Source organism: Sciurus vulgaris (genome assembly GCF_902686455.1).
Source record: "Sciurus vulgaris genome assembly, chromosome: 6".
Classification (NCBI taxonomy): Eukaryota; Metazoa; Chordata; class Mammalia; order Rodentia; family Sciuridae; genus Sciurus; species Sciurus vulgaris.
In genome coordinates, this window is record NC_136466.1 from 20,012,453 (window position 1) to 20,038,112 (window position 25,660).

Below are 25,660 nucleotides of genomic sequence, written 5' to 3' on the forward strand. Positions count from 1 at the left end.
GCTCCTACACGGTACAGGGACAAGTGGGGAGAAACATGGCACAACCTGAAGTATTGATGTTGGTCTTCAGATAAAGAAGTGTAACTTCTGAGCCATATCTTGGAATCACGCGGGCCACACAAGTTCCTCAGCATGCAAATATTTGAGATAAAACTAAGCTGTTTTCTTGTATTTAAACCCACTACCTCATCTTTTCCTGTTCCATTTAAGTGTGTGTTAAGCGTATGTTTATCTCGTGATGAGTGTTCTGCCATTTCTCTGCCTATTCAGAGTGACAGTTCAGGGCCTTAATAACTCCTCCTTTGCTTTGGTATCCAGAAGGTAATGAATCAGGTGTGAAAGAGAGTCTGATTCTGGGACGCTGTGCCGGAGGAAGAACTGGCCAGGTCAGTGGCTAGGTCATTAAGAGTTGAGAGTACTTCTAGGATTAGCCCTTCATTTCCTTGTGAGGCAAGTTTGTAAAAGCAATTTTCTAAGGCAAAGGAGGGGTGGTTCTTCTATCAGTGACCTCCTTGGTCCCAAAGTCACATGACCTCACTGGCCAAAACTGGATGTGGAAATTCAGTCTCACCAAGCAAGCTCTTCAGTTCCTATTCAGCCAAGGCTCAAGATGCTGGGGAGACATCAGGGAATTTTGTCATTATTTGAAATAGCCATGAGCCTTTGTTTCTGGGTTCTAAGCTCAGTACTTAACTCCTAGATCCTGAGTAGACAGCTCAAATCTTCCAAGTAAGGTACATTAACATCAGAGTGAAGTGCCACCAGGAAAAAGGGACATCTGACATGTTATTGCCCCAGAAAAAGGCATATGTGGGCCTTCAGTTAGACGGCGGTGGGCGTGACTCTTCACATGCTTGAACGTTAGACCTGCAGAAACAAGGCGGGCTGAAAAGTTTGGAGGGACTCTGTCTTCTCTGCTGCCAACTTCACCAGGGTAGAAGCCAACTGAAGTGTCCCCACTGCCCAAGGAAACTGTCAGACCTTTTCTTCCAATTAAGTTCATGAGGCAAAGCTGCAAATGGCATATTTTGGGGCAGTCAAACCACCCCTACAAAACAGCTTATGTGCCACAAAATGGCCTCCCACACCTCCAACCTCCAATGTTCACTGCTTTCCTTGCCTTGCCCTGCACCCTCCCTGAGGGCTCCTGTAGCTCCTTTGAACAGTTTCTGGCTTGGGATTTCTGACTGACTGGAAGCTGCATGCTTGTGTGCTGGGGTGACTTGTGGCAGCTGCTGTGTGACCAGGTGGGTGTCTGGTGTGCATATCACTCTGGTACTTCACCCCACAGAGGAACAAAAAGGGTCTAGTATCTTCAGATCCAGCTCTTCACATTTGGAACCCAAAGAGACATGTTCCCTTTGCATCCTTCATATTGACAGGTCACTAAGCCCCAGTGCCTGGTGACAGTTCCGATTTTGTCAGGTCATATTCTTTAGTGAGAACGAGCAGCCGGGACTAATAGGAATGAAGACTAGCTGATGTTGAGTCACCACCACAAATGAGTTCCTGTGGGCCGCCATGGTTGTGAGGCAGCGGGTCCTGCTGTCCCATAAAGGGGAAATGTGAGCTGCTTATTTCCCCAAGAGTGAAAGGAAAAAGAGAGGAAGCCTCGTCTGGCTGGTATAACCTTGTATGATGGATCTTACTCCCAGCTTACAGATTTCAGGGGGTTGGAAAATGGAACATTTTATTTTTTAATTACAGAAAATCTCTGACTGTATTTTAAAAAACCCTGTGTTCCCGAGCTTTGACAATTACCAACGTGTGGCTAAGAAGACTGAATTTTTGTTGTGGCACTGGGGATTGAACCCAGGGGCACTCGCCCACTGAGCTACACCCCCAGCCCTTTTGGAAGCAGATTCTTGCTAAACTTGCAGTCCTCCTGCCTGCCTTCTGAGTTGAAGATTGAAATTTTTGCTGCTTTGAAATATAAAAATATGGGATGTTCTCACTAGTTGTCATATGATAGCTTTCTCTCTAGTTCCTTTGCCCCTTGAAGTTTTTAAGCTGCTTTTCAGCTGCACTAGGCTTAGTTTGGCCCTGCCTCTTGGGCTGGCTGATCCCAGGTAATCCATCTTTTATTATCAGGAGCGTTAACAGACCCATTGTGGTGTGGGCTCACACCAGCTCTACACCCAACGGAAGGAAGTGAGGGGAAGCGCTCGCCTCCTTTCCCTGGGTACCTTGCAACTGTACAGTCCACTAAGGACAGAGCTTCTGGCCACTTCTGCTGGACTGTGCACAAACTTCCCTTTTCAAGGAAAGCCAAGTGGTGGAAGGATTAAGCTTGTCAGGCTGAGCACAGCGGCTGAAAAGGATTGCAGACACCAACTGCAATGACTTCAGATCCTCCGAGGGTCCTGAGGGTGTATATCAAGTGTTGAGTTCACAGCCTTAATACGGGAGGGAAGAGAGGAGGCGGGAATCTGGCTGGCGGTGCCACCAGGCTGCAGACTCAGGGCCGCATCTGAATTGGGACAGCTCCTCTGAGCTCCAGCAGCTTCAAGGGCAGGTTTAAGAGAAAGCCCAGTTAACAAGAAATGGAAAGGGCTGGTCACTGACTTTTCTCTTTCTGTGTGGGGTCTCAGACTGCAGTCTGGCCTCAGGGTTATTGGACTCTTCCTCTTATCTTTCTGAAGGAAGTTAAAGTCACCACTGACTTGCGCAGCTGCCTCAGCAGCCTCCTATCATGGTCTTCCCCTTTAACATTCCGAGTCCTGCTAAGCTGGTTGCAGGGACAAGATTTGCAGGCCTGAGTAGCTCTTAGGACCAGACAACCACAAAAATATCTTTCCATCGGGTTTACATTCAATACCTATTGTCAGCTTTCCATGCCACTGTCTATTCAGACAGTAAGATGCTCTAAAAAGCCTGTCTGGTCGTCTTCAAATCACCCCATATTCCAGCTTGCAAGTGTGTGACATGCTGCTCACCCATGGTTTTGGAGGCCAGCTGAGACCCAGGAGCAGCAGAAACCACCACCAAGCCAGGCAACATTTCCTGAAGCAGTCCCCCACTTCACTGATACCAAATGTAGTAAGGGCCACTTAGCTTTGTGCTTATTGACTATCTGAGCAACTCGGCAGGGTCAGCGTGTGAAATTTGTGTTTTGCAGAATCTCAGATACAGGCCCAATGCTGTGATGTAGCTAAGGTCATTAGCCAAGGAGGCTCAGCCACTCCCCAGCCTCTGCATCTGAATAGGTTCACTTAAAAGCAGAGTTACCTGTAAAGTGAAATGATGTGGCATTGTAGGGAGAGTGGGATAAGGAGCAAAGAGCTAGAAACAACAGACACAACCAATCAAGCCAGCTGTGCTTGTGATGGAAGGGAAGCACATGTGACATGTTACAGAAAAGAGACTGGGATTTTTTTGTTTGTTTGTTCTGGGAATCAAACCCCGGGGTGCATTACCACTGAGGCTGGGCTTGAACTTGAGATCTTCATGCCTCAGCCTTCCCAGTTGCTGGGATTGTAGGTGTGTGCCACTGCGCCCAGTGCAAACAAGGCATTTTAAAGAACAAGCACTAAAGTGCGCAGAATCCAAAGAACTCAGCATAGTGACGGTTGCTTGCACTGAGACCACGTCTCGTTCCAGTTTCAATTGACTAAGCCTCTGGTAGAATGGTAGGTGCTGGAGCCGAGTATGACCATTCCCTTCTAGGAACTCACTGTCTCCTTAGCATGGCAGCAGGCAGGGAAACAACAGGTCACAGTATTTTAAAGAATGTTTTATAGAGTCCTCAAAGCAATTCTAAAAGGATCCAAAATTTGGTTTATTACAACACTGTCTGGTTAAGAATATATACCATGTCGCAGTGTGATTACCTTAGAAGTAAACTCCGGAGGCTGGGGGTGTAGCTCTGTGATAGAGCATATGCTTAGCATGCGAGAGGCCCGGGGTTCAACCCCCAGCTCCAAAGAAGGAAAGGGTTCCATCTGTTTTGGTTGGGCATCAGAATGATAAAATCAGGCAAACAGGCACCTTCCCCCTGACACGTCCTACTTCTGTACCCTTTCACAGCTTTTTTATGGTCAAGCATTTTCTCTTTTCTTCTAGGTTTGGAAGCAGGGAAGTAATAGTGCTAGACAAAGACCGCTTGGGCTTGAGCAAACTCACGTCCCGAGCTCCCTTTTCTCTCCACAGGCACTGCCCGGCCCACTCCCTGGAAGCCTGCAAGGCTGGCTTCGCAGGCACTGGGTTAGGACTTCAGCGTGGTGGTGGAGGGAGCAGGCCTGAGAGCAAAGCCTGCACACCCTCAGGCAATGGAGGCTCTGGCATCTCTTAAGCAAACAATCCACTTCCTGTTCCTGGAGCAGGGATGGTCCTTGACGAGTCTCCACCATCCCGCTCCAAAGCAGTTCTTAAAATGCAGCCCAAGTTTCCCGGGCATTCCCGAGATGCTCTCCATGCCCATGAGGTCAAAATGTCTTGGCAGTGTTAGGGGGTTTCGTGCTGTCTTCACTGCCATTCTGTCCTGACACGAGGTAGACTTCCAGATGTGACAAGTGATAGCTTGACACACTGAGCACAGAAGCAGCCACCAGGCAAGAGGCTCGCACCAATGCAGGAGGTCATCACTTCTTACTAAAACATGTTTTGAAAGATATTTTTAATATTTTTCACTTTAACACGGATTGTTATTTTTAGAGAAATTAAATATCTTTAAATCATTTTAATTTGTGATTGTAGAATTCAGAACACATATCTATAGATAGAACCCACAGATGGGAAGTGCTGTTTGTTTTCCTTTCTTTTGCTGTCCTGGGGGTTGACCTAGTGCATGCTAGAAACACCCTCTACCACTGAGCTAGACCTTAGCCCTTCAGAGTTTCAAGAGTGTGAAGGAGTCCTAAGGTTAAAAAGTGTGAGAAGCATTGCTCTAGCCTGAGAATGGCCACACAGGACGCACCGAATGACACCGAGCTTTCAGCCCAGGTTTCTGTATGACTTGTGCGACTTCACACATACCTTCTTGAGAAAACTGGATGCCATATTTACATAAAGATAGCAAAACAAAATTAACCAGACTTTCCCTGTCCCCTTCCCCTGGTAAATGCCACCAGGAATGCCCTTTCGGTATGGGAGACAGGTGTGGCAAATCAGAGTGAGTACGACCTCATCTCCTGCCCTGTCCACCAACAGCTGGGACCACAGAGTCCTTGCTGCATGCCACTTACAGATTCCCCAAGTGGACCTGCATATCACTGCCTGTGCACTCAAACAAGAACAAGTGAAAACTTTTACCCAGCACCAACAGATGACTAGGAAAATCATCTCTCCTGAAAACCTTTGGCTTCACATGTCTGAAAGAATATGGTTTTGTTCTGGGATCTGCACACACCATTCCTGAACGAAGCTACTTTAAATTGAAATTACAATTAAGGCTTGGTCAAAACCACTGATTTCATAATCATCTGCACAAACCTGGAGGGGCCCAAGACAGTTCCTGAGGTGGAATTTCTGAATTCTAGTACATAGAATGGTCATCTAAACTACAACTAAAACTTCAGGCTGCCAGGTGTGGTGGCACACACCTGTAACCCCAGCGGCTCAGGAGGCTGAGACAGGAGGATCGCAAGTTCAAAGTTAGCCTCAGCAAAAGCGAGGCGCTAAGTAACTCAGTGAGACCCTGTCTCTAAATAAAATACAAAAAAGGGCTGAGGATGTGGTTCAGTGGTCGAGTGTCTGAGTTCAATTCCCAGTACGGTGCCCCACCCCACAAAGAAGCAAATTTCAGGCAGATTTGTGAAATTTGGAATCAGCATCCTGCCTGAAACCAACACTACCACCCAAAGCCACTTGGCTTTAGCTGTTGAGAAGGGGACAAATTCACAATCCAGCCCAGACCATCAAAGAAAGCTTTTATTACCACAGAGGAAACCAGGAAATTCTGGAGACCCTGCACAGCAGCAAAGAGCTGCGCGATCAGGGAGGGGCTGCAGACTTCAGGGATCCTGGGGAGCAGGGGGCTGTCAATCACATCCAGGCAGTTTCCCAGACCATAGGTCTGCTAGGCTAGTGGGTTTGTGTGGCTCAGGGAAGTCAGCCTTGCCAGGCAGACTTCCTCCTGGACAAAGGACAGCGAGAACCAGGGCCAACAGCTGCACAGACACCATCTTAAAATGGAAATCAAATGAGGCTCATTGCATTAGAAGTACCTTCCACTCTGACCATAAAACAGGAGTGTAAAGGTGACACTAGGCTCTACTGGGTAGCCTTTTAGATTAGCTTGGATTAAGATGCTTTTGAAATTTAAACATTGGCAGGGCCTTGCCCCTTGCAAACAGCAAGCAGCACACAATTTCCAAGTCAGGGTTCAAAGCTATTGTTATCTTTGTTATCTATTATTATTTGGATTCTGAACAAAATTGATGGAGTAGGAGCCAGTAGAGGAATCTTGTTTGATCTGGAAATTTTCTGTGGAGAGCCCAAAGGGTCGGAGAACCAAGTTCCCGAGATCTTTTAGTTTACCTGCAATGTAAAAGCAAAAACTCAAATAAATACAGGAACCAAGAGAAGTGGGAAGATATCAACTGACCTTGCCTTCCTGTCCTGTCCGATTACAAAATATAAATAAATAGTATCCCTAAGCAGTTAAAGAAATGCCTGCTTTTAAATAACATGAAAACCTCTAGGACAGTTCTACTCCGAGGGTTATGGCACACATCTGAGCTGAGGGAGTCCCGCTGGTTTCCTCCTGGGAGATCAGAGCTTCATGTCATGCTGGCCAGGACTTCCAAAGGACACAGGCTTCCAGGATGCATGCTGGGAAATCAGCTGCTGCTCCCAGGGGGTGAAAGCACCCCGAGCCTCGCTTGCTTGGCACTGAGGCCAGAGACGCCCCCGCAGGTGTCCTCTCCGAGTGGCGGCAGCCCCTACATTCCGTTCAGCTCGGCACATTTCACTGAGCCTGCATTGGAGCTCAAAGCCCCGCTTTCTAAGTCTATCTGTAGCCTCTGCGAGATCTTGTTCATCTGCACAATGCTCCATGTCCTCTTCCCACCTGGGTGATCTTGTGTCATGAAACCAAAACTGAGACCCATGATTCAACAAATGATTCCTATGCTTTTTTTTTAATGATATAAAAAAAGGACCACGAGGGGCTGGGGGTATAGCTCAGTTGGTAGAGTGCCTGCCTCGCAAGCACAAGGCCCTGGGTTCAATCCCCAGCACCCAAAAAAAAAAAAAAAAAAAAAGAATAGAAGAAGAAAAAAAGGGGGGGGGGGCCTATGTTGCCTGTATGTCAGAAATCAGAATTTTCAGGACACTGAAGAGATTTGTAGGGATTTGTGGAGCAGTGGGATGAGATATTTAAAACTAGGAGTGTTCTTAGAAAATCTTGGCTGGGATGGTGAATAAAAAGTTACAAGGGCTGGAGAGATAGCTCAGTTGGTAGAGTGCTCGCCTCGCAAGCACAAGACCCTGGGTTCAATCCCCAGCACCGAAAAAAAAAAAAAAAAAAAAAAAAAGTTACAACTCTTCCTGAGCTGCTGTGAATTTCCTTGCAGATCTGCTTTTGAAGGTGGTTAGGATGGAGGCAGATGGAAAGAGATGCCCTGCCCTTCAGAGGTACAGGTTCCGCCCCACTCTCCTGTTAGCAGCTTTTGTCAGTCTTTGCACCCACTTCCACCTTAGATTAAAGCCCAGGAAAGGAATTTAAGGATGCATAACCTTTACATTTTATTTATTTTCACGTTTTTCCCCCCACACTGGGGGTTGAACCCAGAGCCTTGTGCATACAGGCTCCACTGAAATAAATCTCATTTCTGGTCTTTAAATTTGAAAGGTCTTCTAGTAACTCATGGTGAGAATTTCTGCTCTCAGTCTTAGGACCTAGTTCACAGAAGCTCGCTCACCAAGTTCAGAGATCAGTCCAATCCTGGAGAAAACTCCTGGAGGCCAGGGTGACCATTTTTAAGCAGGCTTCCCAAACTTAACCCTGTGGCACATGCTCAGTGCTGGTGTTTAGAAGAATCCCAAGGAAAAGCCTGGGGTGGTCTGCAGACAGTAGCGGCAGAGGCCAGGAGCACAGCCTCAGTGGATGGGCAAACAACAAAGATCCTGAGGGAAACCTGTTAGCAACGCAGCCCCAGAACTTGCCAGTCTGGCCAGGCATGGTGGCACACATGGTAATCCTGGCGGTTTAGGAGGCTGAAGCAGGAGGATTGCAAGTTCAAAGCCAGCCTCAGCAACTTAGTGAGGCTCTAAGCAACTTGGCAAGAGGCTAGGGATGTGGCTCTTTGGTAGGCACCCGTGGGCCTAGTTAGGAAAAAAAAAAAAAAAAAATATCCACCCCAAAACCATTTAGAGAAATCTAGTAACCTGGGTGTGATGGCACACATTTTTATTTCCAGCTACTCGGGAGGCTGAGGCAGGAGGATCAAATGTTTGAGGCCAGCATGGGCAATGTGGTGAGACCCTGTCTGAAAGCTGGGATATAACTCAGTTTGAGCATTTGCCTGGCATGTGTGAGGCCCTGGGTTCAGTCCCCAGTGCCACAAAACACAAAACAAAAACCCAACAACAGTAAAATGCCTCCACTGGAACAACCACACTTGGCTCTTTATGACATGGAATGAATGATGCGAGAATAAGTCTCAAAAGTCATTCACAACACACTTCCAAGGAGGGGAGGCTCCATCTTGGAGAAGGCTGTTCGAAGCCCACCTTGGACTGTCTGGGCCATGGGCCATGCCCCCGATGGAGGGGCCACTGCAAGCCCATCTCCCATTCCAGAACAATGACTTAAACCCCACGCCGTCTCACTCGGCACCTTCACTCGGCACCTACTACGTGGGGCAGAGGTACCTAAAGAATAAAAGTAACTGCTGGCTTTCGAGATGCGCCAAGTGCAGTGGGGAGACGGACGAAAACCTGGGGGCGCCCAGAGGAGGCACCCACACAGCCTGCTGCAAAGTGAGGGAGCCCTTCAGGAGAGGCCATGAGCCACATGCCCTGAAGGCTGGTGACCAATCCAGGATGAGGGATCTGCTGGTGCCACCGCAGCGTCCTCTGGCATCAACGGCTTAGCTTAGGCTGGCCTGCACCGAAGGAAGCGTCTTCTTGGAGTATGTGAAGACGTTCCTAGCCAAGAGCACAAGTGTTCAGAGCAGGTGAAGGGAAGATCCTCCTTCCTAGTTCCTCACTCTGCCCAGCTGGCTGAAGGACCTGTCTGCACAAGGAACCTTGCAACTTTCAGTGTGGCTGGCGCTATGGCCTTGCAATCATGGAAACACGGTCTCCAAATGCAGGGGACACAGCGGCTACACTCCCCAATCCATCAGCACCGCATGCAAGGTGGCCTCCCATAGGCTGCCCAGGCATCGTAGGGAGGACCAGGGACTCCTCTGTTGGGCACAATGCCTTCCCTGATGGCTTTGCTGGAAGTGCAGTGGAGACTCTGCCCTTCCTCCTGCGGGGGGCCTGGCAGCTCCCCCAGCGCCTCCCATTGGAGCCTGTCTCCCCTCACCGGTGTGTGGCCAGCAAGGCCCTGGTCTGGAATTCTAACTGACTGGCTTCTGGTTTTCAGAGGATGAAACCTAACACACGCGGTCTCACTCTTTTGCCTTCTAGTCCAGAATTGCTGCCTTTATACTTTCCACAGCAGCTTCACCAACTCTCACCCCCAGAACAGCACATGAAATAGGAAGCTCTGCTCGCTTAATGAGACAAGGTATACGAAGCGCCTGGCCGACAGAGCCACGTACGAGACACATGGGGAAACAGTGTCCACAGGAGAGAAGACCCGAGATCACCTGACTTGGTCTAATCCACCCACCGATAACCAAGTCTGTGTGTGGCTCTGTGCCACGTGTGGTGGGGATGCAAAGATGCCTGCCCTGGCCAACTCACCCCTGAGTTTAGTTTGATGGGGACAAGACTCAGGCACACACGTAAAGTGAGTTCATCCACGGTTCAACTACTAAGTGCTAAGCGAGTTGATAAGAAGACGCCTTCCGGCTTAGGTAGGGAAAGGAGGAGACACAGGAACCTTGTGTAAGAGTTTGGACGGAACCAGGTGCCAAAGGGCAGGTGGGAGGGAAGCCCGACCTGCAGGGCTCTCCCGAGCCAGGCCGAGTGCCTATTGTTCTCACACCAAGGAGGCCATGATGGCTTGAAAACTGAGCTTTCCAAGTTAATAATTCTGAGGTGACAGAATGGGCCAGAAGCGGGGAGCGTGGGGTGGTTCTAGCTGTCACGAAGTTAGGGAAGCATCACGGAAAAGAAGGCATTTATGCACAGAAACAAACATTTCTACCACGCTGGCTGGCAAGGTTCTGAAACCAGAGTACGGCCAAGGGGAACATAAAAGGACAGGACAAAACTATATAGTAGGATTGACAAAGTGTTGATGTCTGAAAAACTCGTGGATCGCCATGACGAAGGGAGGAAGCAGCAGGTATCATGGAGTCCTCGCTCACAGTGATGCACAAAATTTCCTGCCTGCAGTTCAGAGAAGGCAAGTGCTCAGAGACAACAGCAGTTTCCAGGTACCCCAAATAGGGTCATTTACCAAAGCAGCCTATCTGCATGATTCTCACGGGCTGTCGAATTCTGTGCCTCCCCTCTGGACAACCATGAGTGGGTGTCTTTGTTTCTACTTGTAGCAGATCTGGCACATTTACCCAGACTCACCACGTCAGCACGTGCCTATTAGGGTCATCCCTAGCAGACCACAGCTCACGGCAGAGCGAAGGGTCCATAACTATTTGTGCTCAGAAGACTGTTTAGGACCGAGAGCAAAGCTTGCCACTGGATCTGGTTCTGATTAGTACTAATTTCTCTGCCTCCAAACACCATTACACTACAACTGATTCATGGTGTGTCATTTCTTAATGGAGACAGTGACTGTGCACGAGGCAGTTTGCCCAACTGCTTCCATCTCCTTAAGACGATTGGGTTTGGGGACAATGGGACAGTTCCTGTGCAACTTTCTCCTTTTTAAAGAACATACCTGCATTCAAATGAATGCTAACACTGCACTTCCTTTTATAAGGCAGGAAACCATGTCATGCAGCTAACTCCTGCTTTCCTGAGAGCCAAAGGCAAATCAAGAGAACACAGCACAAAGATAGAACTCCCACCCAATTCGAATTCTTTTATTAGCTTAGCTCTAGGGTGTAAGTGGAGGCTGACATAAGCCTTTCCAAGAACTGTCAAAGAAGCAGGAGCTTCTCTTTTGAGAAGAGAAACCTACCAGCAACTAGGGGAAAAAAAAAAAACAAAAAACAGGGCACTGAAAATCTTCCTATTGGGGGAACAAGGACAGCAACCATGAGAAACTGGGAGAGATTCATGTGGCCACAGTGCAAAATACTTCAAGTGTATATATAGTCCATAATGAAGAACACGAGGCTGAGCCCCACGTGGAGAAACAGAAAGGGAAAAAAGCCTGGACTTCCATCCTCACAGGCATGGTTTCAGCAGCTTCAAGAGAGACAGTAACACTTCAGTTTGTCTTGTGATCCTCAGAAAGGGAGCTGATTCTAGGGCCTTCTACTACTCGAGGAGAGGTAGATAAAGCACTGGCACACCCAGAAGGTCTTGTATTCTTGCAATGACAATGAACACGTTATTTCAATCTCTACACGTATTTCTCAAATGTGGCACTCGTACAAGACAATATTTTTTTCCTCCAGTGCTGGGGACTGAGCCCAGTGGTAGACAGGAGCTCTACCACTGAGCCACATCCCAGCTCAAGAGGGTATTTTTTTTTTTTTTTGGTACTGGGGATTGAACTCAGGGGCACTCAACTGCTGAGCCACATCTCCAGCCCTATTTTGTATTTTATTTACAGACAGGGTCTCACTGAGTGGCCTAGCACCTCCCTTTTGCTGAGGCTGGCTTTGAATTCCCAATCCTCCTGCCTCAGTTTCCCAAGCTGTTGGGATTATAGCCATGCGTCACACCCAGCCTCAAGAGGGTATTCTTAATTCAGTTTGTAATATGCCCTCATTAGTTTGCTAGACCAAACAACTGGGCGACTTCAGCAATCAGGAGACCAGAAATATGATCCAAGAAGGTGGAAGGAGGTCACGGCATGAGGGAAAACATGGGCTGGATCATGAACAAGGCCCACATGTATGCCAGCTTAGACAGGGCTGGGAAGCAGTGACATGTGCTAATGAAAGGACAGTGGGATTACCAGCAATGTCCTCCTCGCCTTTGTGTCTTGGAGGGGATAAATGAGTTTCACGTAGCTGCTCTAGGTCTTCAAGGCGGGGACAGGTACCTAGTGGCCCTTAGTTAAGGAAGAAAGGGCAGTATCATGAATTGGCTGAACACAGGTTGTCCATGCTGTTGGGACAGATCACTATGTCAGGCCCTATATCAAGGGAAGCTTAGCACCCTCTACACACTTAGCAAATGGCAATGACCTTCACTGACTTGGCTCTTTTCCTTCAGTGGTGACTGGTCCAAATATACACCAAAACTGAGACCTGGCAGGCAATGGCCTGCAGAGAAAGTCGTCTGAGATGTGAAGTCCAGACAACCAGAAGAACACACCCTCTCTAAAACGTATGCGTTCTGGTTTTCCTCTTCTGCAGTTGTACCACAAAGAAGGGAAGATAAAACGCAGTGACTAACCTGCTTCTACTCAGGGGGTGTCTCTGAGCTGAGCTAGGTGGCCTCCTGGCCTTGTCACTGCTGTGACCACGGCCTACTCCGGCCTTTTATCCCTCACAGGAGCTGCCTCCACAGCATCCCCTCTTACTCATCAGTTACACCCTTAAACAGGGGTCACTAAACTGAGTGTACATTAGAACCCGTGAAGGGTGCCAAAGCAGACTGCTAGGCCCCATCCCCGATTTCTGATTCAGTAGGTCTATGGCAGGCCCCAAATTGTGCTTATCATTATTCTTTTTGTCTCTAAAAGATACTGGGGATTGAACCCAGAGGCCCTCTACCACTGAGCCACATGCCGGTCTTTTTAATTTTGACTCTTTTTTTTTTGGATGTTTTTCCACCCCATGTGCTGGGGATTCGAACCCCAGTCCTTCCACGTGCTAGGCAAGCACCCTACAAGGTAGGCTATATCGTCAGCACGTCTTTTTTATTTTGAGACAGGGTCTTGCTAATTTGTCGAGGCTGCCTCAAACTTTTGATTTTTCTGCCTCAGGCTTCCAAGTAGCTGGAATTACAGGTGTGTCCTCTGCACCTGACAAAATCGTGCATTTTTGACCACTCGGGTGATAATGATCTGGGTACATTCTGGGAACCAGCTTCAAAAGATAACCTGCTTTTGTATTTAGTGACTGGAATCTTGGTGAGAAGTCTGATTGATCTACCTACCTACCTACCTAATTGTAACACCTATTTCTAGTGATTAGATGGATAATTACCTTAGCAGAGCTTCCTTCTTACACTATGTAAAAAGTAAGCCCATGTAGCCTATGTGACTTTTGAGAGAAGGCAGATGATTTACCTTCTATCTTTTTATTTATTTTTTATTTTCTTAGTTGTAGATGGACTTAATACGTTTATTTTATTTATTCATTTTTATGTGGAGGACAGGATGGAACCCAGTGCTTCACACATGCCAGGCAAGCTCTCTACCACTGAGCCACAACCTCAGCCCTTGATGTTCTATCTGTATAAACTCAGGATACAGGAAATCAAGAACCACGAACACATACATATAAATTCTTCACAGTTCTACTTGCTTAAGAGATTTCTTGGTTAGGTCAGCGTAAGGACAAAATCTGCACATGACGATGGCAGTGTCTCTGCCCCACGTACCCAGAGACCTGTGCTGGCTTCATCGCCTGGTCTCCAAGCACGCCACCTACACTGCCAGTGCAGCTGCCAACAAGCATGGCTCCTGCTGCCAGTCCTGTGTGTGGAAATGGCCCCGAGGGGCTCCCCCTCCGGGTTACCCAGGTGTGCTGAGGACACTCTCCAATGTACAGCAGCAGCGCCAGCAGCTCAGCTTCTGTGTCTACAGCTGAACTGATCTGATCAGCTGAAGTATCTGATCGCTTACATTTGACAGTGTTTACTATTTATATATCCATGTGAGTGAGCAACATTTTTCACATTGTAAAATTAACAAATAAATTAGATATAGATACTTTAAAAGGTTGTGCCTGTCATCCCAAACCCTCTGACTTCAAATCTTCAAATCTTTTTGCTTTTCAAACTCACCTAATTGTAAAGGCTACAAAGTATCCCCTCTTATCTGCAGGGGATACCTTTCAAGACCCCCAGTGGATGCCTGAAACCTCAGATATTATATAGTCCTACATAAACTATGTTTTTACTTATATGTATATACCTGTGATAAAGTTTAACTTACAGATTATGCAAAGAAATTAATAGCATAAAACAGTCCTAATAATGTACTGTAATAAAGGTTATATGAAAATAGTCTCTATTTCTGAAATTACCAATTAATATTTTTAGACCTGGGAAACAAAAACTGAGGAGAGCAAAACCTTAGATAAGGGAGGACTACTGTACATTTGAATTTATATGTTCATGCAAATAAAATACCACCTTTTTTTCTATATTGTACTTTCACATAAGCTTTCCTCCCTCCCTCCCTCCCTTCCTTTTTTGAACCCAGGGGCACTCTACCATTGAACCACATTCCCGCCCCCGCTTTTTTTATTTTGAGACAGGGTCTTGCTCAATTGCCCAGCACAGCTTTGAACTTGGGATCCTCCTGCCTCAGCCTCCACAGCAGCTGGGATTGCATGTAAGCACCACTGAGCCTGGCCTTGCTCAGAATGTCTAAGCAAGTGATATTAATTTGTGCTCAGACTGTCTAACCTCCAGGGATTTCACAGCACATGAATCAGTCATCTCTTCTATCACAAGTAGAAAGAACACCAAAAAGATTCTGTAGGTTGAAATTCCACAAATGAGAGTGATTTCTGTCTTCCAGGTTACCTATGGTGGGTTAACAAGTGGAAGCAACATTTTATCCACAATCCTTACTAACAAGGGAGTCTAGTCATTCAAACTATTGATGAGTAACAACGTATTATCAACCAAGTTATGTTGCTTAAGTCTTCATTATAGAAGAAACTGAGTACTGAATTAAATTTGAATATTTGTTTTGTTTGCAGAACTGGGGATTGAACCCAGGGCTTCACACATGCCAGGCAAGCAGTGTTCTATCACTGAACTACAGCCCTAGCCCAATCTGAGTATTTCAAACAGAGGTAATGATATAAGTAAAAGCCTAAGTCATAGGGATAGGAAACTTCTGCTCATTAGAATTTAGAGTGACAATGACAGGTGGGAGTTTTGATTCCATCTGGGATGGACAATAGGTAGAAAAAATGCAGTTTGCATAGTCCCTTTATGGTTTTGGATTGGCTCAGAAAGCTGGACCTAGGGACAAATGCCTAACAGAAATGTCTATTCCAAGTCCACTATAGCCATTTAAAAAGTCGTCTCTTTCAGAAGAGATTCGGTGCGTTCAGGGTGGTGTGGCTAAAAAGTCATCTCTTTCAGCATGAGATTCAGTTCAGTTAAACACATTTTTTTCTAGTTGAAATACAGCATCGTTGTTAAGTTGACTAAGTGAGAAAATATTCTTTTCCTCCTTTGAAAAGAGTACCTCTAAAATATTTTTTTCTGTTTAAACATCGTGTCAAGTTAAAAAAATACATAAATTAGGTAAATAGTCTTATTTGGGGAAACATGGAGAAGGCTCCAGAAATACCCCGAATCTGAAGTAGCTCTCCCTGGGGTCTTGAGTCTACCTGGGAGGGGCCAGAAGGCTCTGGATAGACTAGGTTAACAGCTTCCTCTAATCAATTCTCCTGTTAGAGTGATCCTGTGGGATATCTGTACTTATTCTGGGGATACTGATGCCAACTCATAAATGTCCAGGCTCAGTGTGTTTTAAATTATTTTTCATTTAGGCCCATGTGACAGCAATTCATTAATTATAATTCATGTAAGAGATTTAGAACATATTTATATAAGAACATACAACAGGTCTCACACAGGAAAACATCAGGTAGGCTTAACAGAATGTAAGGTCTCAGTTCGGGAAGTCCCACTCCTCTCAGTCAGGCCAACTGCTCAGGAGAGGTTCTCTGGTTCCAACTATAAATGCTTTGACAAATAGGAGAAGTAACCAAGTAATAGGTCAAATGAGTCCATCTGCCCCTACTCCCTCCTCCGCCCTTTTCCCCTTTACTATTTACGTGTAATTCCTGCCCTCTCATGCCTTCTCAAATGTTAAAGGAACTCTTCACTGCTGTTATTCTGACATCATGGACTGTATTCCAACAAAGGCGTGATTACTCAGTGAAGAAACTTAACTGTTTTTATGAAAGAAATATGGGAAACAGGTTGGTGGTATTCCATGTTGGGAATTAGATTATGTTTGCATTCTTGGATCAAGAAAAACAAAATGGAAACTTTGCTTCTGAAAATGCTGGTATCCCCTCTAAACCATGAAAGCCTTTTTGGAGTCAAAAAAAATGGATAAGAATTCAAAAGAGAGTAAGAGAAGCAAACTTACCTAACATCTCTTCTTTTAGTCTTTCATTACGTTCTTCAATTTGCTTAGGTAATCTCTGAGGGAAAAAAATAAACAAGGGCTTTATTTTGAATTTGGAAAACACTTAAAATCCTAATATGAAAGTGAGATCAGGTTAACTACATATATATGATCCTATACTATATAAAGGAAAAAAACCCAAGTGTTTATGTTTGTGGGTGAGTTACACACAGACAATTTGGTCTGTTTCACGGTTATATTCCTTCTTAGAGTGCCTAGACTAAAGGACTGCAATAAAAATTAGGTGTATATGAATATATATATGTATATATGGCAAAAAACTTCCTAAACCACATTAGATGTCTAATGGAATATAGTCAGTGAAGGGATTGGCATTATAGGTGACAGCTGTATTCCCCCACTCAGTACTGGGGACTGCTTTATCATTAAGCTGTGTTGTGATAGGGTCTTGCTAAGTTGCCCAGGACACCTTGGCACTTGTAATCCTCCTGCCTCAGCCTCCCAAATGGCTAGGATTTATAGGTATGTACTATCACCAGGCTTGCAACTTTCAAAAAAAATTTTTTTCTGATTGTATCTTCTAACTTAAAGTTCCTTCTTTATACAATCACAATCTAATTTGTTAAAAATGTTTGAATCAATCGTAAATGTCCTTAAATCATCACCTACTTCAGGGTTTCTCAATCCTGGCACTATTAACATTTTGGACTGAACAATTCTTCATTATGGAGGGACATTCTGATATTTGTGGGATGTTCAGCAGCATTCCTGGCCACTACCCACCAGATGCCTCCAAGTCATGACAATCAGAATGTCTCCGGATATTGCCAAATGTCCCTTGAAACCCAAAGTGCCTAGCTGAGGACCACTGATCTAGATTAGAACCTCTCTCTCTCTCTCTCTCTCTTTTTTTTTTGTACTGGGGACTGAACCCAGGGCCATTTTACCACTGAGTCACATTCCCAATTCTTTTTACTTTTTTATTTTGAGACAGGGTCTCCCTAAGTTGTTTAGGGCCTCACTAAGTTGCTGAAGCTGGCCTTGAACTTGAGATCCTCTTGCCTCCTGAGCTGCTGGGATTACAGGCATGTGCCACCATGCCTGGCTAGATGAGAATCTTTCATGTCCACTTTTAGTCCTGTAATTGGTCCCAAGTATTCTGGGGTCCAATAACTCATTTACAAAAAATTCAAAATAAATTCCTTCCACATATAACAACTACCATAAAAGGCTTATTGTCACTAAAGGCTTAAAACTAAATTGACAAAGAAAAAGGCTACCATGAACTTGGCTAAATTTTAAGAACTTTATGCCTTTCATTTCACATTTAAATCACTCTTATCATCATCCAGAGATCTGTTAATGAGTCTGAGAAAGTTAGATTAAAATTAGTTCCAAACTGCTTATGTATCCAAACCAGTCTATCTCCTGACAGCCACCTTTACATAAATATTTATTACTCAAAGAATTTACCTCAAATGTTAAACAAAAATATCACCTAAGATATCAATGCATGGATATTCCTGAACGTTTCTTGGGTTTGCTCTGTGGAAGTAAGAGGGGAATTCTGTGCAGCAGTTCAAATGCCCTTGGGGGAGGGGGACAGAGAGGAAATGTAAATGAGAAAGAGGAGGTGCACAGGAGGAAGAGAGGGAAGGCCAGCAGTGGAAAAGGAGAGCAGCTGAGTGTCAACATGTGGGAGGTAAGGGAGAACCAGATGTCCACATCGTCCAATTTAAAAAAAAATTATTTTTAAAATTTGTTCTAAGTGGTTATATATGACAGTAGAATGTATTTTGCACATCTTCCAATTTTTAAAGTCACACCTAGATTTTCTTTTTTTTAAGTTGTTGATGGACCTTTATTTTATTCATCTGTTTATATGCAGTGCTGAGAATTGTACCCAGTGCATCACACATGCTAGGCAAGTGCTTTATCACTAAGCCACAACCCCAGCCATAGATTTTTATACAGTAAAATCTCTCCAAGTTCACAAGTTGGCAAGTGGCTTCAATCCAAAAAATTTCGTGGGTTGTTTTAAATAAAACATGCCTTGCCCACCCCCACAACCCCACCACCACCTGCCTGCTGTCTGCAATTTCTACTGCACAGTGGTGCCCAGGATTCATCCTAATGGCTCTCTGAAAAGCCTGGCACTGAAGATACTATTCAATTTCTCAAAGCCAGTGTTTCTCAAACTTATTTGAACATCCATTATTTCTTGGGTATAACACAAACATCTAACTCTGTAGCACATATTTGATATGGTGCTCTATGAATAAGAGAAAATTCAAAGGCTGGTAATAAAAAATAAAAGCACAAATCTGGAGTTATTTTTAAAGGGGGGGTGCAAATTGATACCATTTAGCTAACATATGACTGAGATAAAAAGAAATATGAACTTTAGAAGCACAAATTGTCAGTGCCAATGACAAGAATAACAGCCATTACAAGAAAGATTAGGAGGTCTGTTTAGGATATATTCACCTGGAAATGTCCTGGGCACATGACAGAATAGAATCTTGGTGACTGAATAAGGAAAAGGCTGGACAGAAAACCAGAAGTTTATCACTTCCAGTACCAAGAATCACTTTGTCCCAATCTGTATAAATACAGTGGACAAGAGTCCCCTAGTGCAACAATGAAATGCATTTCTGGTCAACCCTAGAGATTAACGGTTTACATATGCCACTGTTATAATAGAGATTAAATGGTACATGTTTGCAATGGGTATGTGGCCACCACTTCAAAGATCTAAGTCTCACATACTTTGATCAGCACAGAAATGGAATATAGTCATGTCAGAAAGGATTATTTAGGACTTGTTGAGTGCCAAACAAAAGGAATAGAAGAAAAAGTATTTTAAAATTTTAGGTCTTACCATACAAGCTTCTCTTGCTTGATGTATTGATGGATCTTTTTCCAGTATAGATTTATAGTCTTCCAAGGCTTCATCTAGCTTGTCTGTCTTCTCATACAACTCCGCTCTTCTCAAAAGTGCCCTGATATAGCTGGGGTTTAGCTGAATTGCTGTAAAAAGAGAATGAACTGTTATCACAAAGGAAAAAGGGCCTGGCCCCCTTCTCCCTCCCAGGAGAAGTCTGTATTATTACCTTTAAATAAAATCTGCTTAATATGCTAAAAAGAAAAAAGGACCTAGATGTGTTTGGCTATACGAAACTCATTTGTCAGTCATCCTCTAAGGAATGAAAGAAGTCATTTTGTCAACGCCTATACCTAAAGTGTGCAAATATATTCTGCACAGGACAAAGTTATACAGATTTTAGGTTTTGTGGGCCAAACAGATGATTCTTGTTGCAACTACTTAACTCTGCTACTGTGACACAAAAGCAAGTATAGACAATACGTAAACAGATAAGGGTGGCTGTGTTCCAATACAACTTTACTTACACAGAAATCTGAGTTTTGCATAATTTTCACATATGAAATAATATTTTTCTTTTGATTTAATTAACAATTATTTTAAAATATAGAAGTATGCTTCTATATTTTTAAAATATAGAAATCACTTATATCCAAACCAGGTGACAGGCTGGATTGGCTTATGGCTTTAGTTTGTCAAACCTAGGTCTATACTCCAAGTCCTGTTATTTGCTTATGTCTTTCACATAGTCCAGAACAGGCCAGAACACAGAGCTTAAGTACACAGTGAATGAGTAAGAGATCCAAAGGGGAGCTGAAGGAAAGCAGTCTGGTGGCAGACTATCATTTTATTTTCTTCGAGGCCTTGACTATTTCAGGCTAAACCCTCACTGTTCTTTCAAACTACTTCTCTAGTGTCTTTAGGTCACTGGTGTACAATCTTTCCTCTATGTAGCAACAACTCCCTAACAACCTTTTCCTATTCTGGTTTAAGTATACTGCATTTCTCCTATTCCCTTCTGAGTTGTTTCTTCTTCTTTAGAAAGCAATGTCTTGTCTCTAAAACTTTTCCTCTTCATAAAATGTACCCTTCTCTTTCATTCACTTATGCTCTTAGCAAACATGTACGTAGTATCTAATCTTTGAGACTAATTTAGTGTAACTTGGGGCTATCACAGTAAATAAGACCTTGTTCTTGTGAGGTTTTATGCTGTCCTTGTACAGTAAGAGCAGGCAGCCACACAGGGGAATGATTTCTTGCAGTCACAGTGCTATAATGAAGGATGAAACAGGTAATGGAGACACAAGTGAAGAGGTAACCTCAGAGAGTGGGCAGAGAATATGAAGAGGGAGTTTCTGAGGAAGGTCAACCATTTGAAAGAAGAGCAGGAATGTACCAGTTAGAGGGAGTAACATGAATAAGATTCCTTAAACAAGAATAATACTGGCATGTTAGTGAACAGCGTGGAGGCTGGAGGAGAGAGGAGGTTGAAGACACAGGCAAGGTCCAGACTATGGAGGGCCTTCTGGGCCAGGGAAGAGTTTGGACTTTTTCCTAAGTGTGATAAGAAGTCACTGGAAGGGTTTCTAGTAAGCATAAGACATAATCTAATTTACTTTTTTTGGGGGGCAGGGGGTGGGGTGGGGGTGGGAGGATGATACTGGAAATTGAACCAAGAGGCTCTTTACCACTGAGCCATATCCCCAGTCCTTTTTAATTTATTTATTTTTGAGACAGGGTCTCATCTCAGTAAGTTGCTCAGGCTGGCTTCAAATTTGTGATCCTACTGCCTCAGCCTCCAGAGTGGCTTGAATTTCAGGTGTGCACCTCCAAACCTAGCCTGATATACATTTTTTCAAGGACTGCTTCGCCTATAGAGTGGGGGACAGGAGTGAACGCAGTGTGACCAGCTGGGAGGCTACTGTAGTGACCCAGATGAGGCATGGTGTTGGCGTGTCTGAGTGGACAAGTGGAGCTTGAAGGAAGTAGCCAGGTTAAGTATGTGCTTTTGAATTTGAGCCCACAGGACTCATGGAAGGGAATGAAAGAGAACAATCAGGGCTGATTCCACAAACACTTCAGCTGAAGTAAATGAATGTATGGCAAAGTCATTTATTAGAATGGAAAAGAACTAACTGAAAGTCTTGAAGGATGGGGGGGGGGGGGGGGGGGATGGGCACCTTAAAACTGAAATGCCTACCAGACATCCAAGAAGAGACAAGAGCTTTGCAATGGGATACCGGTCTACAGACTACAAAGAGGTCAGTGCTGAAGGTAGCATACAGATGGTAGATATTTGTTAGTTTCACAGTTTTAATTTATCAATTCTGTTTTTATTTTTATTGACATTTCTTTTGTTTCCCTTAATTCTACTTTTTTGCTCTAATTTGAGTTGAATAATTCATATATTTTAACCATTTTAATTTCATTTTTTAAATTGACAAAATTATATACATTTATGGTGTACATGATGTTTTAAAGTATGCATATACTGTGGAATGGCTATATTGAGTTAATTTACATAGACTAAAGTTTCAGAACTGAATAAGATCAAATAAGGAAAAAATACAGAGAAAAAAAAGGAGGCCTTATCCTGGGTTAAAATTAAGGGTTTCCAAAATGTTGAGGTTAGCAGAGAAGGTAGCAGAGAATAAGCATGAAGAAAAAAAGAAGCAGGAGGAAAAACAAAAAGAACAGAGAATGACTAGATCGCGGTGTCATTGAATTTAGGGATAAAAACTCCCTTAAAAGGCAGGATGCTATGAAGAATGGTACTAAATGCTTCTGGGATGCAGTAATAACTGGTGAGGACAGAGAACTGACTACCAGAATGAGTGACATGAGACTGCTGATGACCTTAAAGGAGCCATGCCTTCAGCGGCATGGATAAAACAGAAGCCTGGTGGCAGTGAGAGAAGGACAGAACAAACAGGAGTCAGGTCGAGATAGCAGGTACAGAGAAGAGTACAGAAGGTAGAGAGGATGCGGGGTCGGCAAGAGGCTTTCAGGAAGAACCCGAATCTCTTAACATGTCAACTCTCCAGGCTGCTGGTCAGCCTCCTCTTATTCTGGTACGCCACAGCCTTTTCTAATACTCCCAGTCACGATGTCATGCTACCCACAGGAAGAACACTCCGACCGACCTATACTGCATCTTCTGTAGAACGGAATCCCGTAATTTACGTTAGGTCAGATACCACAAGCTATGAGACTGGTAGACAGTTTCCAAGTACATACATATGTACTGCAGAGAAGGAATTTTCCCTATTACTACTCTATACCTCTAAAACTAATATTAATCTGATGTGATTTTCCTTGTTAATCTACATAGAGAATAACCTTAAACCTCATTTATGCCAACACTGAAAACCCTAGGGTGACTATTATTAGATACTGTTCCTTATGTAGTAAAGAGATCTAAAAATAAGCTGTTGAATTCTTGCCAAAGTGTATGAATGAGAACGAGGGTGTATACGTATTTGAGGTAAGGGAGGGAATTGAACCCAGAAACCACTCACCCACTTTGCCCACGAATATAATGCATCCATGTCTAGGCACACAAATAAGAATGTACGCAAATCTAAAAGGAAATTTGGAAAACACTTTCCTCCCTTTCCCTCATTTTCTTGGCAAGAGTCCTACATACAGGGATACAGCTGGAAATTAACTGTTTCCCATGGTAAACCTGCTAGTCAAGCTTACAAAGGCATTTTTTTTTTCCCCGCTACCTGGTTTCAGAGAAAGGAGCTCTGGAGATCAACAGCTTGTTGTTATCTTTTTGAATCCAAATATCTCACATAGAGGAAATAGATTAAATACCTTCTTTCAAACAAAATAGTACATTCATAATTAGTTTCAGCTCAAGACAGATCATATGTAGCTTGCTAGATTTTACTGTAGTAATAATTTCATTTAGATACCACAAAACAATCAAAAATTTAAAAAGTGAATAGAGACTGTTGAATTAAAAACAAACAAATAAAAACCAGACAAGGGAATTTATGCTTAGTGTGAAGGGGAAATAGATAATATACAAGTTTCTTTCTGACTGTGATTCCCTCAGAAAATGTTAAAAAAAATTAGTAGAAAAACTGAAAAATACACTATAAGGAAAATTTTGGAAAAACAAAAACCAAATAAACCAACCAAACAACCAAACCCCATACACACAAACAAAACACCCTCAAAATAGCAGTGATCCTATATTTAGAGGTTTTTCTAAAAAAGTTGGGAGAAGTAAAGCCCTTAATGGAACTCAGATATATAGCAAAGGCTTGATTCATTATATAGAAATCTAAAAGAGTAATTGGCAAGTTCTCCTGATTTGTGATGCTTGTGGGGTTTTTAAGACCCCACACGTTCTAGGTAAGTGCTCTAACACTGAGTTACATCCCCAGCCCTGGGGAAGTAGGTTTGGACGAGTGATTACAATAGAAGTCTCTGCCTGCTACTATTAGAAAATGCCCCCTGCAGGGGGCGCACACCTGTAATCCCAGTGACTCCAGAAGCTGAGATAAGAGAATCCCAAATTCAAGGCTAGCTGCAGCAACTTAGCGAGACCTGTCTCAGTTCTCAAAACTAAAAATAAAAAGGACTGGGGATGTAGCTTGGTGATTAATCCTTGGTGCTAGGGTGGGGGTAGGGGGAGAAAGCACCTCACCATAGTTGCATTTCCTCCCTAAACACCCAGATTCATATGTCCTAAGATCTTCAATTTGAACCTCAAAGGAAAGCAATTCAGAGATTACACAAAGTAAAGTGTTTCACAGTTTCACTCTTTCGCCAAGGTACCTTTTAATTTTTCTTCACGTAGTTACTAACATAGAAGAAAGGGAATGAACTACCTATTTGAAAGCATGCTTACTCTATGATGACTACTACTATATAGCACCTCTGAAAATGCTAAACTATGCTGCTTCTTTAAAAGCCCCAGAAGCAGGGTACACAGGCACTAGTACAAACCTGACCAAAAGCCCCGTATCTGTGGGTCTAGCTGAGGTAACGCTCTTGTATACTAACGGGTAGTAAGACAAAAGATGTACCTTTGCTGCAGTCACTGAGGGCCATCTCCTTCTTGTCCTAAAAGGAAATACAATATTAATATGCATTACTCTAGTTTTATCTTAATGGCTCAAAGTCCGTTGGTATGATCTGATCATTACACCTGCTATGGAGATACAGAATGTTTTTCAAAGCAATCTCATGAAAACATGATAAAATTTCAAGATAAAATTCAAAATTAATGTGGGGATGGCTCTGACCTGAAAGCCTCCTGGTAACAAGTGGCCAGGCAGTGTCTTTGCTGACGGATCCTCACAGACTGTCCCAGCTGATCGTCACACTTGTGGAACGCATTATGTATGACAGAGTGGCGACACTGAGAGAACTGTGATCCATTAACTGGGCAATGACCGGTTTATGGATCCTGAATGAGCTACTCTTTTTTGGCTAGCAGTTATACTATCACATTTAAGGAGTATCTTCTAGAGAGTATTCAGATGGTTCATGGTCTGTTATAAAACTTAGATCATCCGTTGATCAAACAAAAACATGAACAATTCATCAAATAAAATATCTACGTGATTTAACTTACTGAAACTAGAAGCAAGGCATAATGGAAGAAACACTGGATGTCAGAAGAACGGGACTCTGGTCCCAGATCCGACACTAACCTACTACTTGACACTGGCCATGCTACCTAGCCTTCCTCCTCTAGGGCTCAGTTTCTCATCTTAAATATGAGCAGGTTGGACTGATTTCTATATAAGATGCCTTCAGCTCTAAAATGTTTATTTTTGCTAATCAGAAGTTTCCAACAATATTACAGAAATGTTAGTTCAAATAAATATTCAACACCCCCAATAATACCTATAGAAATGCTAAATATTTTAGAGCAACATCTACTAAATTGTTTAAGCATTCAATAACAAGCAATTCCAGGATGGTGACTGCTTATCAAGCACAAGGTTTCCCTTTAGGGTCATGGAATTAGATGGCAGTGATGATTGCATGGCCTTGTGAAGGTATTTCATGCAACTGAATCACATACCTCAAAATGGTTACAAGGTCCAATTTTATGTTGTGTGTATTTTACCACGATAAAAACAAAAAGGACCCAGGATTATCTGGGAAACACTATGTCTCTTCCAATGTTCACCATTCACATATTAAATACTGTAAGAAGTTCAGTAGCAAAGAAATCTATAACTTTATGCAAGTTAGTATTTCTCCAAATTATCAGATATCCACAAATCAAAGATATACAACGTCATAAAGTTTCTTTTCAT

The 25,660-nt window shown here is 43.7% G+C and overlaps 1 protein-coding gene across 2 annotated transcripts in view; it reads right to left on the bottom strand.

Moving 5' to 3' along the window:
• Nucleotides 1–5,850: 5,850 nt before the first annotated feature.
• TTC1 (tetratricopeptide repeat domain 1) overlaps nt 5,851–25,660 on the bottom strand; it is a 65,204-nt gene continuing 45,394 nt past the window's right edge. The window contains exons 4-8 of one of the 2 annotated variants that reach the window (XM_079145784.1): nt 24,416–24,452; nt 19,371–19,519; nt 16,490–16,544; nt 12,152–12,247; nt 5,851–6,477 (exon numbers count right to left, since the gene is read on the bottom strand). In XM_079145784.1, the coding sequence (XP_079001910.1) occupies nt 6,344–6,477; nt 12,152–12,247; nt 16,490–16,544; nt 19,371–19,519; nt 24,416–24,452 (471 nt within the window). In that variant the 3' untranslated portion in view covers nt 5,851–6,343. The remainder of the gene's footprint in view (nt 6,478–12,151; nt 12,248–16,489; nt 16,545–19,370; nt 19,520–24,415; nt 24,453–25,660) is intronic. The other variant, XM_079145785.1, reaches the window with a different exon arrangement.